The sequence below is a fragment of the Chionomys nivalis genome, chromosome 17, assembly GCF_950005125.1.
Source record: "Chionomys nivalis chromosome 17, mChiNiv1.1, whole genome shotgun sequence".
Lineage (NCBI taxonomy): Eukaryota > Metazoa > Chordata > Mammalia > Rodentia > Cricetidae > Chionomys > Chionomys nivalis.
The window spans coordinates 27,386,498-27,401,101 of record NC_080102.1 but is presented as its reverse complement, the minus strand read 5'-3'; the positions used below and the strand labels follow the sequence as shown (position 1 = coordinate 27,401,101).

The window sequence follows — 14,604 nt, the reverse complement described above, 5'->3', positions numbered from 1 at the left end:
CATTCACAGTTTCTTGCTGCTATAAGAGAAAAACCCCCAAATCTCACACTTCAGCTTAGTTTATGTGAAGTTCAGTGAGGCCAGGGGCCAACTTCCACTCAAGAGATTCAAAGTTCTCTATTTTATGAGAAATTTGTTTTAATGTCCAGTTGGTGGGGTTGTTGCTGTAAGGGAAGGGAGGAGTACATAGTTAAATACTTTTAAAGGCTGGGGATGGAAGTTGTTTATACAATTTCTATGCAACCCACCATACAAAAGCAAATGTGTGATTCTGATTTAACTTCACTGGGAACTGAGAAATGAAATCTTCTGTATGCTAAGGCAAAAGAATGGGATTGAGAAAACACTTAGCATTGTCTCTGCTACACTGCATCTTCTCACTGTGACATACACATTCAGGCACACACAAACACACACACACACACACAACCAGTCAAAGAATTTAGTCACGTGTTTGGTGTAGAATCCCACCTCCAGGAGCTAAACCACTGATTGCTAATATTCCCAGATAGCCATTTACAAGAAGCAGATGTAAGTCTCTCAGCACACCTTAAGGATCCTGATGGAGTCATCTCAAAGCAGACCCCAGAGAAGAGAAAATGATTCTGAGGCTAATGAGCCATCCCAGGACAGGAGCAGGGAGATTTCCTACCTGGTTAATGAAGGAGAGGGATTAGCAGTTTACTGGGACATTTGTGAAGGATTTTCCCTTGGGGGATTATAGTCACACTAATGTGGCCCTCAGGTCCTCAATTTCCTCCTCCTCATCCTGCTTATCCAGGTAAAGTCAGGCTGAAACAAACATACCTACTACCCCCTAAAGGAGAAAAGACTTGCACAAGTCTGTTTCCTGATCACCCACATAAGGGTAGATGGCTTCCCCTCCTTGTTTGCAAAGAATTTTACCACGTATCTACTGTCTACTATGGTGTCACAAAGAGATTGCTTCCTTGTCCTGCTCCAGGGAGATGCAACATCACTGCTAGGGAAATAAACAACTTTGGAGCATAGGGTGTCTCTGCTCCCTGGGCTGTACGTACTGCTCCAGGAACTGGAAAAACACTGACTTCAATTTACTTCTAATCTAAGATCCGCATCCCTGAAAATGTCTAAACTTCACATTTCAGTTGCCAGAGGTATGAAACAACTTTTCTCACTAAAGGCTGAGGGCATGCAAGAGATGTTTATTTAACTGACCTCACAGGTGCCTAAGCATTAGGGGTTTTGGTGGTGGTGTTGTTATTGTGTTCTTTCTTTCTTTACTTATTAAGTGTGTGTGTGTTCCTCCTGTGAGCCCAGGTACACAGTTGAGAGAACAATCTTGTATGTCAGTTCTTGGCTCCAACTTATTTGAAACAAGGCCTCTGTAGATCATTTCTTTATGTGTAATCCAGGCGACTAGTTCAGGAGCTTCTGGGGTTCTTCTGTCTCTGTTTTCCATCAAACCTAAGGAGAACTGGGATTATATAGCATGTGCTACTGCACCCAGGTTCAGAGGATTTGAACTTGGGTCTTCATACTTTTGCAGCAAGAACTTAACCTACAAGCCACCTCCCCATCCACAGCATCAGGATTTTTAACAGCTCCCTGGGCAATTCTCGTTCTCTGCTAGATAAAGAATCATCCATGTGAAAGGAAGAAAGTGATTCTATCATGCCTGGGGTCTTTATCTAACCCGATTCCACTAATGATTTCCACTTAGTGACATGGCAGGTGGCGGGAAAACCTGCCTAGAGATTTGCTCCAGCTTCCACAGACACTCAAAATCACAGAATAAAGTAAGAACTACAAACACCTGCTGCTCCTGTGTCACTGGGTGAAGATGTGGGAAAGATGCATAATTGATCAAGGGCAACATCACAGCAACTTTCTTCTCGTGAACACTGAGTACATAATGTGTCATATGAAGTTTTCATTAAGAGAAAGCAAAATCACCCTGTATAACAATAGAAGATGAGCTCTGAGGCAATCCTACAGTGGTTGCATAGAATGGAATTTAATTGGTCCAGAAAACCTATAAAAGTAAGGAAAGGAAAGAAGAGTCATCATAGGGAAAGAGGATACAGGAACCTGGAAGAAATTATAGTCTAAAAAGATCCAGCAAAGAAACATCCTATATGGGCTGGAGAGATGGCTCAGAGGTTAAGAGCACCACCTGCTCTTCCAGAGGTCCTGAGTTCAATTCCCAGCAACCACATGGTGGCTCACAGCCATCTGTAATGACATCTGGCGCCCTCCTCTGGCATGTGGGCATACAGGGAGGCAGAATGGTGTATACATAATAAATAAATCTTTTAAAAAAAAAGAAAGAAAAGAAAAAGAAACATCCTGTAGGACAAGAATGACTAGAGCACGTTCATCGCCAGTAAAGTTGGGCATTCAATGTAAAGTTGATCCTCCTATGACATGATGCTCATGCCCTCTACCTTAATAATCCACGTTGTCCTTTGAAGTCTATTGTAGAATATTAGTTTAAGATGTGTTACATTTGTTTATGCAGTGGAATATTTGTTTAATGATGCAAAGATGTGTTGCATTCTTTTATGTTGCATTTCTTTAACCTAAATCTGTGTCACTTTGCCTGTCTAAAACACCTTATTGATCTAGTAAAGAATTGAATAGCCAATAGTTAGGCAGGAGAGAGAAATAGGTAGGACTGGCAGGCAGAGAAAATAAATAGAAGAATAAGAAAAAGAAGGAGCCAGAAAAGCGGAGGAAGACACCAGAGGACAGCCACCCAGTCACACAATCGGCCATGGAGTAAGAAGGGAAGAAAGACAAATAGAATCAAGAAAGGTTAAAAAAAAAAACCCAAAGGCAAAACATAGAAGAGAAATAGGTTAATTTAAGTTAGAAAAGCTGGCTACCAACAAGCCAAGCTAGGACCAGGCATTCATAAGGAAGAATAAGTCCCCATGTATTTATTTGGGAATTGGGTGGTGGTGGTGGTAGACCCTCAAGGAAAAAAGAAAAAGAAAACCAACTACAGAAGTCTTACATGCAGCCCATTTGCAGCATTGCAATGTGCTCCTCTTAAAGGAGACTAGTCAGTCATGGAAGAGCATGCTGAGTACAAGGAGGTGAAGGGACAGGCACAGGAGCATAGGTCTTCCCTCTTCTGAATCCAATACAACGATGGTGGCACAGCACTGGGGAAAGAGGATGTCTTGGAAGTCTGGGAAGTGTCCACTCCTGCAGTCAGGGAGGTCTATTGTAGATATGGAAATGCAACAGAGACATCAGCCATGGCATGAAAAAGGGGAGGCCATTGATTCACACAGTCAGCAAGCACTGTGCTGAACACTTAGCATATATACTAATAAATAGAATAATGATACACATTATCACAGAGTATGTATCCATTCCAGAAGAGGAAGATTGACGATGGCCAATACACTTGTAAAGTGGGTAATTTACATGAGGGGTGACAAGGTGACACTTTGGTGGGAGACCAACTAAAGTATAGCAAGTAAAGGGGTGAGGGTTGAGATGGTAGAGAGACCAGGCAGTGTCCAGCTTTAAATACGACCATCAGACAAGTGTGGTTGAGACAGTGAGAGCCAAGAAGAAGACTGGGAGGAGAGGGGCCCAGTGGAGCTCTCTGGGAACTAGCTGGATCCCAAAGGAGAAAGCACCTACAGTATTCAGAAAGATAACTGTGGACCAAGCAGAGAGGTAATGAGAGTGCCTGTCCTCATTTTAACATAAATAAATAAGAGACTTAGTGCTTAAAATGAGGCAAAGATAGAGAAAACCTATGTAGACAACTCAAATATTAGGAATTCAGATTAATGGTGGCCATAAACCCTTGGCACCTTACACATCCTTAGGACATGAGTTTTCTTTTCACCTTAAGATATTTCATTTGCTTTCTATGAGAAATTTAGAACTGATAATCTGTGACCAAATATGCTTTCATATTGTCGCCCTTTAAGGTCCTGGAAATGGTCAACACTTAGAAAAAATAATGATAATTAAAAATAAGAACTCCATATCTGTAGTGGTTTGAAAAAAGGTGACCCCCAAAGGGAGTGGCACTATTAGAAGGTGTGGCTTTGTTGGAGTGGATTTGACCTTGTTGGAGGAAGTGTGACATTGTGGGGATGGCTTTAAGGTTTCCCATGCTTAGGATACTGCTCAGTGTCTCAGTTGACTTCCTGTTGCCTCCAAGATGTAGAGCTTTCAGTTACCTCTCCACTACCATGTCTGTCTGCACACCGCCATGTTTTCTGCCACAATAATAATTAACTGAACCTCTGAAACTGTAAATGAGCCACCCCAATTAAATGTTTCCTTTATAAGCGTAGCTGTCGTCATGGTGTCTCTTTCTTCACAGCAATAGAAACCCTAAGACAGCGTCCAACACTTATTAGGAAAACAGGGACAAGGTGAAGACTTTCATTCATCTTTCAAACTTTGACCCTGAAAAGCATCTGTAGGGCCCAGAAGCAGTTTCTCCAAAGCCAGCTTACTTTCTCAGGTAGCTACATGGAGATACTCACAGATGGGCTTCCCACACAAATCATCGGCCAACAGGTGAGGAAAGAGGAACAATTCAGTCTTGTATCACGTTTCAATGTGATGCCCAGGTCTATCAGCAAAACATGACTGGGTAGACAACCTGCCAATGGACAGTTATACCCTTTCTTGCAAGAGTACTAATGTGTTAGAGTATGGCACTAGGAATGTGAGCAAAATATTCATAGTGAGGAGGGTTCAGAGTTAGAAACAATACCTCCAACACAGATTTACATTCAATAAGCAGGTAATGTTGCCAGAAAATGGATGGGAGGTATATATCAAAGGAGTGGAATGGTTTTAAAGAGTAAAAAGTAGATGATTTCCCTCCTTCCCACTCTCTTTCTTGACATTTTAATTGGGGGGGGGGTGCATTTACAATCTGTGAGTGGAAATAGTGAATAAGTAGTTATTTGCCCATGACTGAGCTTCACATCAAAGTTCCTGACTGGAGATATAATTTTGGAATATAATCAGGAAAAAATAGTAAAATACAATAAAGAGATTTCATTTCTCTTCACAACCAACCTCACGGAAAAGAAAAAAAAATTGAATTGCAGAGCTGGGCTTGGTAGCACCTACCTATAATGCCAGAAATTGGGAGGCTTATGCAAGAAAATTGGATTTAACCTGGGCTACACATGGAGTTCCAGGCCAACCTGGGCTACATAATGAGATCTTGTCTTAAGAATTCCTTCCTCATCGAAAAGCTAAATTACTAGAATTTAGTTTCTGTCAAGAGAAAGGAAGCTCTTGTAGTATACTGGAAAGGACACACTACCTGGGGAAATTAGACCAAGTGAAATTGCTGCTGTGTCTCCATCTGTACAAGGTTAGCTGAGAATTTTTTTCCTCAGTTTCCTCCCAATTTATCCAAGTATGTGAATTGTCACATAGTCAACCACACATTAGCAAATCTGTGCCAGAAACAGACAACATAAAACTTTCTGCTATTTAATTCTCTCTCTCTCTCTCTCTCTCTCTCTCTCTCTCTCTCTCTCTCTCTCTCTCTCTCTCTCTTTTTCGTTTTTCGAGACAGGGTTTCTCTGTGGTTTTGGAGCCTGTCCTGGAACTAGCTCTTGTAGACCAGGCTGGTCTTGAACTCACAGTGATCCGCCTGCCTCTGCCTCCCGAGTGCTGGGATTAAAGGTATTTAATTCTCATATACATCTTACTGATAAGGAGTACAGATTGTGTTGAGTTGCATAGGATACCTGGACTATCCACTTTTATGAATTAAGGACTGGCAAGCATTCCCTATAAAGGGTCAGGCAGTGAATGTCTTAGATTTTTGTGGGCCATTCGGTTTTGCACATCTCTGTTGTAAGCAGTCAACACCACTACTGCAACTTGAAAGCAGCCATAAAAAACAAGTGAAAAATGTGTGTAGCCATAGCTTATTGCCTTCCCTGGCTCACATAACATTTTGCTGTCTAGTAAAATTGAGTTTTACAGTTCTGCTTTCAGTAACAGTGAAGTGGCTTGTATTCTTGTATCAGTGTATACTTCACATAGATGAGACATAAAAGGGGTAGAGAAAAGGTAAATATATATATTAAAAAATCTAGGAGAGGACCGAGAACAGACAGGAACTGGTCTGCACACATATATTAAAAAATAAGAAGGCACTGAATGAGTTTCCCATTTGTTATGCCTGAGGGTCAACTCAGTCTGTTACGATTTTTTTTTCAGATTCAGGATTATGAAATCTTGTTGAAGACACAGAGAGCAGAGTTCAAGGAAACATAACACCTAGGAAGTGAAGGGAGGGATTCCAAGATAGTTTTCAGAGAAAGAAAGTTCAAATTTCTGCATACAAGTTCTTCCCTAATCCTTAGCTGGTGGCTCAACTACACAAGCATAGAACAAGCTTCAAGCATCTCAACTAAAAGTGGAAAAACTGAAAGCTTATTCCAATTGCTGACTACTACGGGAAACCCAGACTTCAAAGTTTGAGATGAGTTGTGAACTGGGTTAATCTGCTTCATGGAAAGAGGGAGGGAGGGAGGGAGGGAGGGAGGGAGGGAGGGAGGGAGGGAGGGAGGGAGGGAGAGATCTACACACAGGTAAGCATGTATGTATGTATGTGTATGTGTCCATATACATAGATAAGTATGTATCAGAGATGGAAGCACAGAGCCAATGAGTGGAATAATAGAGAAGAGACTGAGAGACACAGAAGTCAGAGACATAGAGAGAAATGGGAACATAAAGAAGAAAGAGGGGGAAGTGTAGTCGGAGGATGCTTGTTATTTTCCCAAAATAATGACACAGAAACTTTATTAATTACAATACTGTTTGGCCAATAGCTTAAGCATATTTCTAGCTAGCTCTTACATCTTGAATTAACCCATTTCTATTATTTTATATTTTACCACAAGGCTTTGGCCTACGAGCAAGGTTCTGGTAAACTCCCACAGGAGTCTTTCTCCTTTTGGTGGTTACATGATGTCTCCCTGACTCTTCCTTCTTTCATTCTCTATCTGTTTAGAATTTCTGCCCTGCTCCATTCTGCTAAGCCACTGGCCAAAATAGCTTTATTCATTAACCAATAAAAGCAACACATATACAGAAGGACTTCCCACACCATTTCCATATTCTGTTCAAACAAAAAGGAATGTTTTAACTTTAACATAGTAAAATCACATATAAAAACAGTTATCAAGCAAGAATTATAGTTACAATATTTATATCTACTTTATCTTTTATCATAACTAAGGAAAACTATAATTATAACTATCTATTCTTCAACTTCATTAAAAACCCCAGAAGGATATAATATTACTTAACAGGAAGCACATTATAAGCAATTTGCAAAAGTCTAGAATTAACAGAGATATTTGCTGCTTAGACAGTCACCCAAATTTCTTCTGTAACGTTAGTGCACCCATCTTCAGACTACAGGCCCATAGTATCCAGTAGACTTTTCCATGAAGCAGGAAATTTCAAAGATAGTTCCACCTATATTGGCAGTTTGTAGGTCACTTTCTTCTGTGTCCTGCAGAATGTCTGGCAGACTCATTCATGAAGCAGGAACCTTGAAAAACCATCTCACCTTTAGGCAAGTTCAGCAGTCATTTCTCTGTGGGTCCTGAATGTCCAGTTCATACAGCATAACATCAAGCAGTCCAAGCAAGAGCAGTTTCTTGTCCAAATGGCTAGTCATTTCCATAAGGAGCCTTTTTGATGCCCATCATCCTTTTGAAGTAGATTAGTGCTACCAGAAGCAGATGTTTCTCACTGTCATGAAATGCACTAAGTTCTTAAAACATTTTAAATGCCATATTCTGTTAGTATTTGGAAGGTTTGAAGAATAACTATCCATCTGAACTATATCTCTGTACATCTAGAAAACCTAACTAACATGACTACAAACTTGACTATTATAGATGACTATCTATTTACCAGTACTTCTAAATTATACATTACATTTTTAAATGAGGTGGGCAAATACAATACCTTAATCAAGAGCCGAAATACATATAATAAAATTGACTTTAAATTTGTATCAATAAACCAAGATCCATACCAATGCAAAGTATTTATCTCTATATCATATCCCCCTTTAAATGTAAACAAATATTTATAAACAATCATTTACGGAACTTGAACATAGTTCTTTCCAAAGTGCTTCCTATTTTTGTTGAGTGAAGTAATTTCGGGGTTCATGGAGATCTTTTGAGGGGTCTTGGTCCATCAAACTACATTAGTTTGGAAGGAACCCACAGGTTCTCATCCTCTGTGGAAACAAAAACAGAACTTTTTCAAAGCAACATATCCTTAGATCTAAATTTTGAAGTCAAGATATCTTTAAAATACTTAGGTTGGCTTAGCTTAGTAACATGTACAATGAAATGTCTCTCTGTATTTAGCTGATTCACAGTAAAAAAAATTCAAAGGAAACACAATACTACATATACTGCAGACTCTCTGTATATTCCATCTTTATGTGACTAATTTTTCTTACTATATTACTTTTTCTATAAGTTTAATATTGATTTATTATCTTTACTCCTTTACTCTTTCATATTATAACTGTCCACCCTCCTTTTCCTCTCTCTCCTAAGCCTACGTACATTTATCCAACACTGTGACCAATTCACAGGTCTTTTTCATCTGAATCTGTCTTTATTGCATTAGCTGTGATCCTTTTCTGACCAAGACTGCTTTAAAATGGTAAGAAGTGTGGTTGCAGCAGCCATGGATGCTGTCTTTGCCTCTTGCAAACTTTCAATATGGCAGAGGTACCTTACCACCAGCACTGGAGCTGCCAGGTGGGAACTGCGCTTACCACCTCCACTCTGGTAAGCAGTTGGCCCATGCTGCCACCAAGTAACTTACAGCACCCTGTCCACAAACCCCATTCAAGTGCTTGGCCTCCTGTAAAAGCCAGAGCTGTTTGCAGAACTAGCACAAACCAGTAAGCTCTCTTAAAAGAACCACACAGTTTTTGCTGCCAACACAGAGTCAGGAAGACCTGTCTTAAGCAGCTTCAGCACCCCTGCTCACTGCCAGCAAACAGAGCTCATCTGAAAAAAAAAATGTGGTTACTAAGAAGCTAAGCTAAACTCTGTTTTTGGGTATTTGTGTATGGCTAGAATTCCTTTTTAACCTCTCTCAGGTTTTAAATGGATGTAGCTGCCTAATTGTTGACAGAAACAAAGACTATATGACAAAATGCGACAGCATTGCTTAGCTGACAGATCATCTCATTAGTAGGTCTCTGCAATTTGATAGGAATATCTTTTTGAATTTCAGCAAGATGTTCATACTTCTTCCCCTCCCCATCAATTCTCAGGCCTGGTAGAGTCTCCCAGTAAGCCTATGAAAATCAGTATTCTCTAGTTTTGTTATAAATATTTTTGTTTATATTTTCTGATAGCTCATCCCTTGCTAGGCTGCTTCATTAAGGAACAGGATTTGTCTTGACAAATTAGTCATGAGTCTTCATAGGAGGCTGTAGAGTTTTCTGTCTTTTTGTGTCCTCAGTCTGTAATTGAACCCATCAAGCATTGTGGTTTCCACTTGTCATGGACTCAGTAGTAACCTGCATCAAGCTGTTTCTGCCCACGGCATCATCTTACTCTTGGTGTAACTACTTCCCCAATGCTTCCATAGAGTCTACTCTGGAGAAACTTTCTCCCATGCTTTCAGAAGCCAGGTCCTCCACCCTGCAGTCTTGATTCACTCCCAAGCCTGATCATAGGACCCAGATACCTCTGAATCCCATGATGCCAGAGCCACAGCTGTTCCTGACCTCTAACCATGGCCTCTGTGTTTAGAAAATTAAATAGACACAATCATTATTAGTTTTATAAACTGACTTTAAACCATCTTCTTGACATAATTCTAACTAAATGGTTCTTTTTTTCCTTCTAAATAAAATTTGCTGGGCATTTACCTTGGATGTGTGTTTATCTAGATAAATCATTTCCAATTTCCTATCAATCACAAGAAAAAGTGGTTGGCATTTTGAATGGAGAAAATTTCTAACTCTCCAGACTGATGTTAAGTTGACAATGACATTTAAATTAATTGCTTTTACCCTAAATAGTCTACCTGCCTAAGGAAGGCCATGATCCTTTTAGCGTTTCTAGTGCTAGGAGGTTAAGATGAAGACATGCAAGCCTACTCAATTTACCGACCAAATAAGGCAAACTTTTTAAGAGAAAGAAAGAAAAAAAAAAACATGGAGAGTAGACTGACTTCTACAAAGTTTCTCTTTGTTATTTTCCAACTTTCCTACCAAAATGTTACTGGCATGAGCCACATATACACCCAGAGCATTTGGAGACAAGAGAGAAGTTCCATTCAGTATTGTTTCACTCTTAAAAAGATAATGCATCCTTCCAAGTAAGCTATACTTCTATTTTATTTCTCCTTCATATATATATATATGTATGTATGTATGTATGTATGTATATGTGTGTATGTGTATATATGTATATATGCATCTATATACATATATACATATATTTTTTTTAAAAAAGCAAAGAAAGCAAAAGCAAAAGTAGACCCGTGACAATAACTCAGTGGGAAAACATGTGTTTTGGTTGCCTTTTCTGTTTCTGTGATAAAATAGAAATCAACTTTAAAATATTTTAAAAGCTGCATTTTAGCTTTTGACTTGTAGATCAAGAGTCTAGTCCATTGTGATGAGGAAAATATAGGCCACCATGGGCAAGGACACAAGGCAGAAGGATCTAAAGGCCAGTTGGTCACACGGCATCTGCTGTCAGGAAGCAGAGAACATTGAATGTCGGTGCTCAGCTAGTGTCCTCCTTTTGGAGCATCTAAAACACAAGCCTAGGGAAGGTTGTTGCCCACTTGTAGAGTGAACCTTTCCATTTCAATAATCACTATCAAGAGAACCCCTCAAAGGTGTTGCAGAAGCTAGCTGTCTTGGTGGTTCTAGATTCTATCAAATTAACAATTGAGGTCAAGCATGATGCTGAGCAAGCATGAAGATATAAGTTTAGATCCCCAGAGCCCACGTGAGACATCTCTTACAACAGTGCTCCTATGGCGAGATGGCATTGAGACAAGGAAATCTCTGAAGGCTTGTGGGCCAGATACCCTGTGATATATAGTAAGAAAACAATAAAAAGCCACATCTCAAACAACGTGAAAGGTGAAGACGAGCACCTCTGAGGTCTATGTATGTACCACGTGCACCTACACGCACATGAAAACACACACACATTCACACACATACTAAGCAGACACAAAAGTAGCAACTCACATGCACACTGAGAATAGGAGAAAGACAGCAGGGGAAATGGGATGTTAAGACTGAAATGTGAGAGGTTATTACGGTAGAAAAGTGCCATTGAGTTAGTCTCTAAGGTGTCAGTAATGAAAGGATTAGACACTGGGACTTTCCTCCGAAGAGTGACAAATTGAGGTAGGATCTGTGGGTGGATGGGCACACCTGTGATGTCAGCACTCAATAGGCTGAGGCAGGAGAACTAAGATGTCAAGAGACAGAGTACATCTCCAAAAAGTGTAGGCATTCCCAAAAGAAAAACTGGAACAGAAACAAACAAGCAAACAAACAATCAGCACCACAAGGAATAAAGATCATTTAAGAAACATTTTAAGAAAATTTCCAAGAGCTGAATATCCTGAATTTTTAATTGAAAGGACCCCAGGGCCCAGCTCAATGGGAATTTTTTTTAAAAAAGCATTATATTTAATATAGTTCAGAACAATGTAATAAACTGTATCATATAAACTTCCAATAGGAAAAATAGCATATTTTTCACATATACTAAAACAAGTCATGAAACAAAAAATGATGGAAGGATGCTTTTACACTTCTCCAATGCAAATGTATCCAACTTCACTTCTCCAATGCAAATGTATCTAACTTCACTTCTCCAAGGCAAATGTATCCAACTTCACTTCTCCAATGCAAATGTATCCAGCTTCAAGCCATATATTTTCAATACAGTATGAAGACAAAATGAAGGTTACATGTAAACATTTCAGTCTTGAGAGTCCAGTCTTTCCTGGAACCATTGTCAGAAAGCTATTAGAAGGTACAATGATGGACTAAAGCAAAAGAATAGATCAAGAAAATGAAGACATCTACTCTGGGACATACAACAACAAAAGAGACAAAAGAGACCCACAGGGACAGCAAAGGAAGGGTCCACAGTAGCCCCTGGATACTGAATGTAGATCCAACGCTGAGAAAACCATCTTGCAAAGAGAAGAAACAGATGGAATACCTAGGGAGTTTGAATATCTTAGGAGGAGACTTAGAGAAGAAATGGAGAATTTGGATCAAATTAATGTTAATAATAGAGATGATCAAGCAAACAAAATGTCAAGTTCTTATTAATTCCAGGGGAAATAAAAAGTGCTATGAAAGAAAATTAATCATGGTGACACACAGCCTAAATCAAAATAGTATTCTATGGTAATAGTGACATAAACACTGAATAGTAATCTATCCAAAACTGTAATTCTGGAGGCATACGGAACAGGACATTTGTGTATGCTAAAGATTCCTGAGGTTAATGGGGTGGTGGTGAAACAGGCCTTATCTTGCAAAATGGAAATTCAATAGATTAGATCTGAAACAAAATTAATAATATTGTAAATCAAGAAACAAATGCAAGGTTGCCACTTATATGTGTGAAGGTAAACAGCAAAAGAATAAAAATAAGGAGGGATGAAGATGTGTGTCTGAACCTGTCGCTTCTTGTAAGCCCTACTTAGCTCTGCTTTTTTTCCACCATTGATGATGAGTATCTAAAGCAGTACTGTCGGTGGTGTACTAAGTGGACCAAGACATTAACTGCATCCTGTCTGAGAGACTTTGACTTGGAGGGAGGCACTGAGAGAGAATGAACACTAGGTGCAAGAAGAGAAGGGATAAGGGGTGAGATGTGAATTTGGATGAGCGGAATGTCAAGCAAAGGCTGGTTTGGGCAAAGAATGCAAGAATTGTAGGGTCATCTGCCAACAGGAGCAGCATGACCCTGACTTTATAATGACAACCCTCAGACTCCAGGACTGGAGACTCTCTATCACTGACCCAGTGCCCTACAGGAAAAAAAAAAAAGGAGTGGGTTGGGATGTATCATTTTTCTCCAAGTATGTGTTAAATGTCAAAAGCCACCACTATTTTCTCCTCTTCCTCTCCTACTTATTCCCCCTTCCTCTTCTATCCTCTCCTCTCTTGCCTTCTCTCTCTTCCTTTCCCTGTTTGCTTCATGTGCTCCCAAGATCACCCAGAAGCAAAGTCTTCTGCCAGTTTCTCAGGTTGTTCTTTGCATCACGGATGGAAGCTCAGCCAAGAGGTGGTGCAGAAGCCACCAGTGCTGGGAGGTACCAGTGCCTGGTGAGCACAGTTTGGATTAGGTGAGTTCCAATCCAAGCCTTCCAAGCCTACGCTGTCTCTTGCATGTCTTTGCACTACACTGTCATCTATTAGGAAACACATCCGTGGTATGTTCAACAGCTTCTGTTAGCCAAGAGAGGCAAACACCAATAGTAGCAAACTCCTAGATTAACACACATTCCTTTCCTTTTGTTTAACTAAAACTTACTAGAGAAAACTGAGCACGACCGGAGGATTTCTGAACACTATGATACAAACTGAGCATGCCTAAAAGTCTTCCTTTTCTCCAAATTAATCTTTTGAACGTGCTCCACAGTCTTGAATGAATTAACCGTTGCCTCAAAGTGTCTACTATTCGCACCACACACACATTTTGGCATAAAAAGAGGTGTGTTTTATTTTCATCAATCATACCAATAGTTTTCTATGATATCCTAGGGCAAACTGTTGAGATTTGACAGTTGGATGGGGTGGTGAGTGCCCCTTCAGAGACCCACTGGCCAACAGCATCAGAGCGGAGTGGACAGTTACAGCGCGCTTGAGGCTCACCTCTGTAATGCAGGTGGCTCTTAGTCCACATCTCAAAGGGGTGTCTCAGAGATGACAGAGCAGGTATGGTGGAGAAATCCTTCAGTCTAGGCTTTTAGTAAATTTCACACCTCTTTTCCTGTTCAATGGTTTCTTTGGTGGGCAAGGTGCTGTCCCGGCGTCTAGGTTTTCTTTACCTTGGCCTTATCGAAGCTGGCCGTTTCTGCTATGCCCAACTTGTCTGCCATTTTCTTACAACCTGTAGAATCTTGTTTTGAGCTCAGGCGCCAGGAGCTCCCACTCGCCCTGCTGCAGGAAGAGACCCAGTACTTTTTGTTTTGAGTCTTAAGCTGGTCTTAAGCTGTGCATGCATTAGGCAAGCAGCCTTAACCGAGCATGCTCAAGAATCAGCTTGCCCCTACAGTGCTTTCTTACCTGACATGTGTGGGCTTCCCAAAGAAAATTGCCAAGCTTTGTTCAGAGACCATTGCTTTGGACATAAACCCAGTGCTCTCCTCTCCTGCTGTGCAGTCTCTCACCAGGCTTGTTCCTGAACTGCACATGTTTTTAGCTTTGCACCAATCAGCGTGTCACCCCATTGCACTTGGTGGCACTTCCAAAACCGAGGAACTAATTGACATTTCACAACACCCTTCTAGAGCTGAAGGGCACTTCATAGAGGCATGATCCAATCTCTGCATTCACAT

General features: G+C 40.3%; 1 protein-coding gene across 1 annotated transcript; it reads right to left on the bottom strand.

The window, feature by feature from the left end:
- Positions 1-14,012: 14,012 nt before the first annotated feature.
- Positions 14,013-14,145, bottom strand: LOC130888843 (thymosin beta-10-like). The gene is given in 2 exon segments (XM_057792202.1): positions 14,013-14,076; positions 14,078-14,145. Coding segments are annotated over 2 exon segments (132 nt in total).
- Positions 14,146-14,604: the final 459 nt, after the last annotated feature.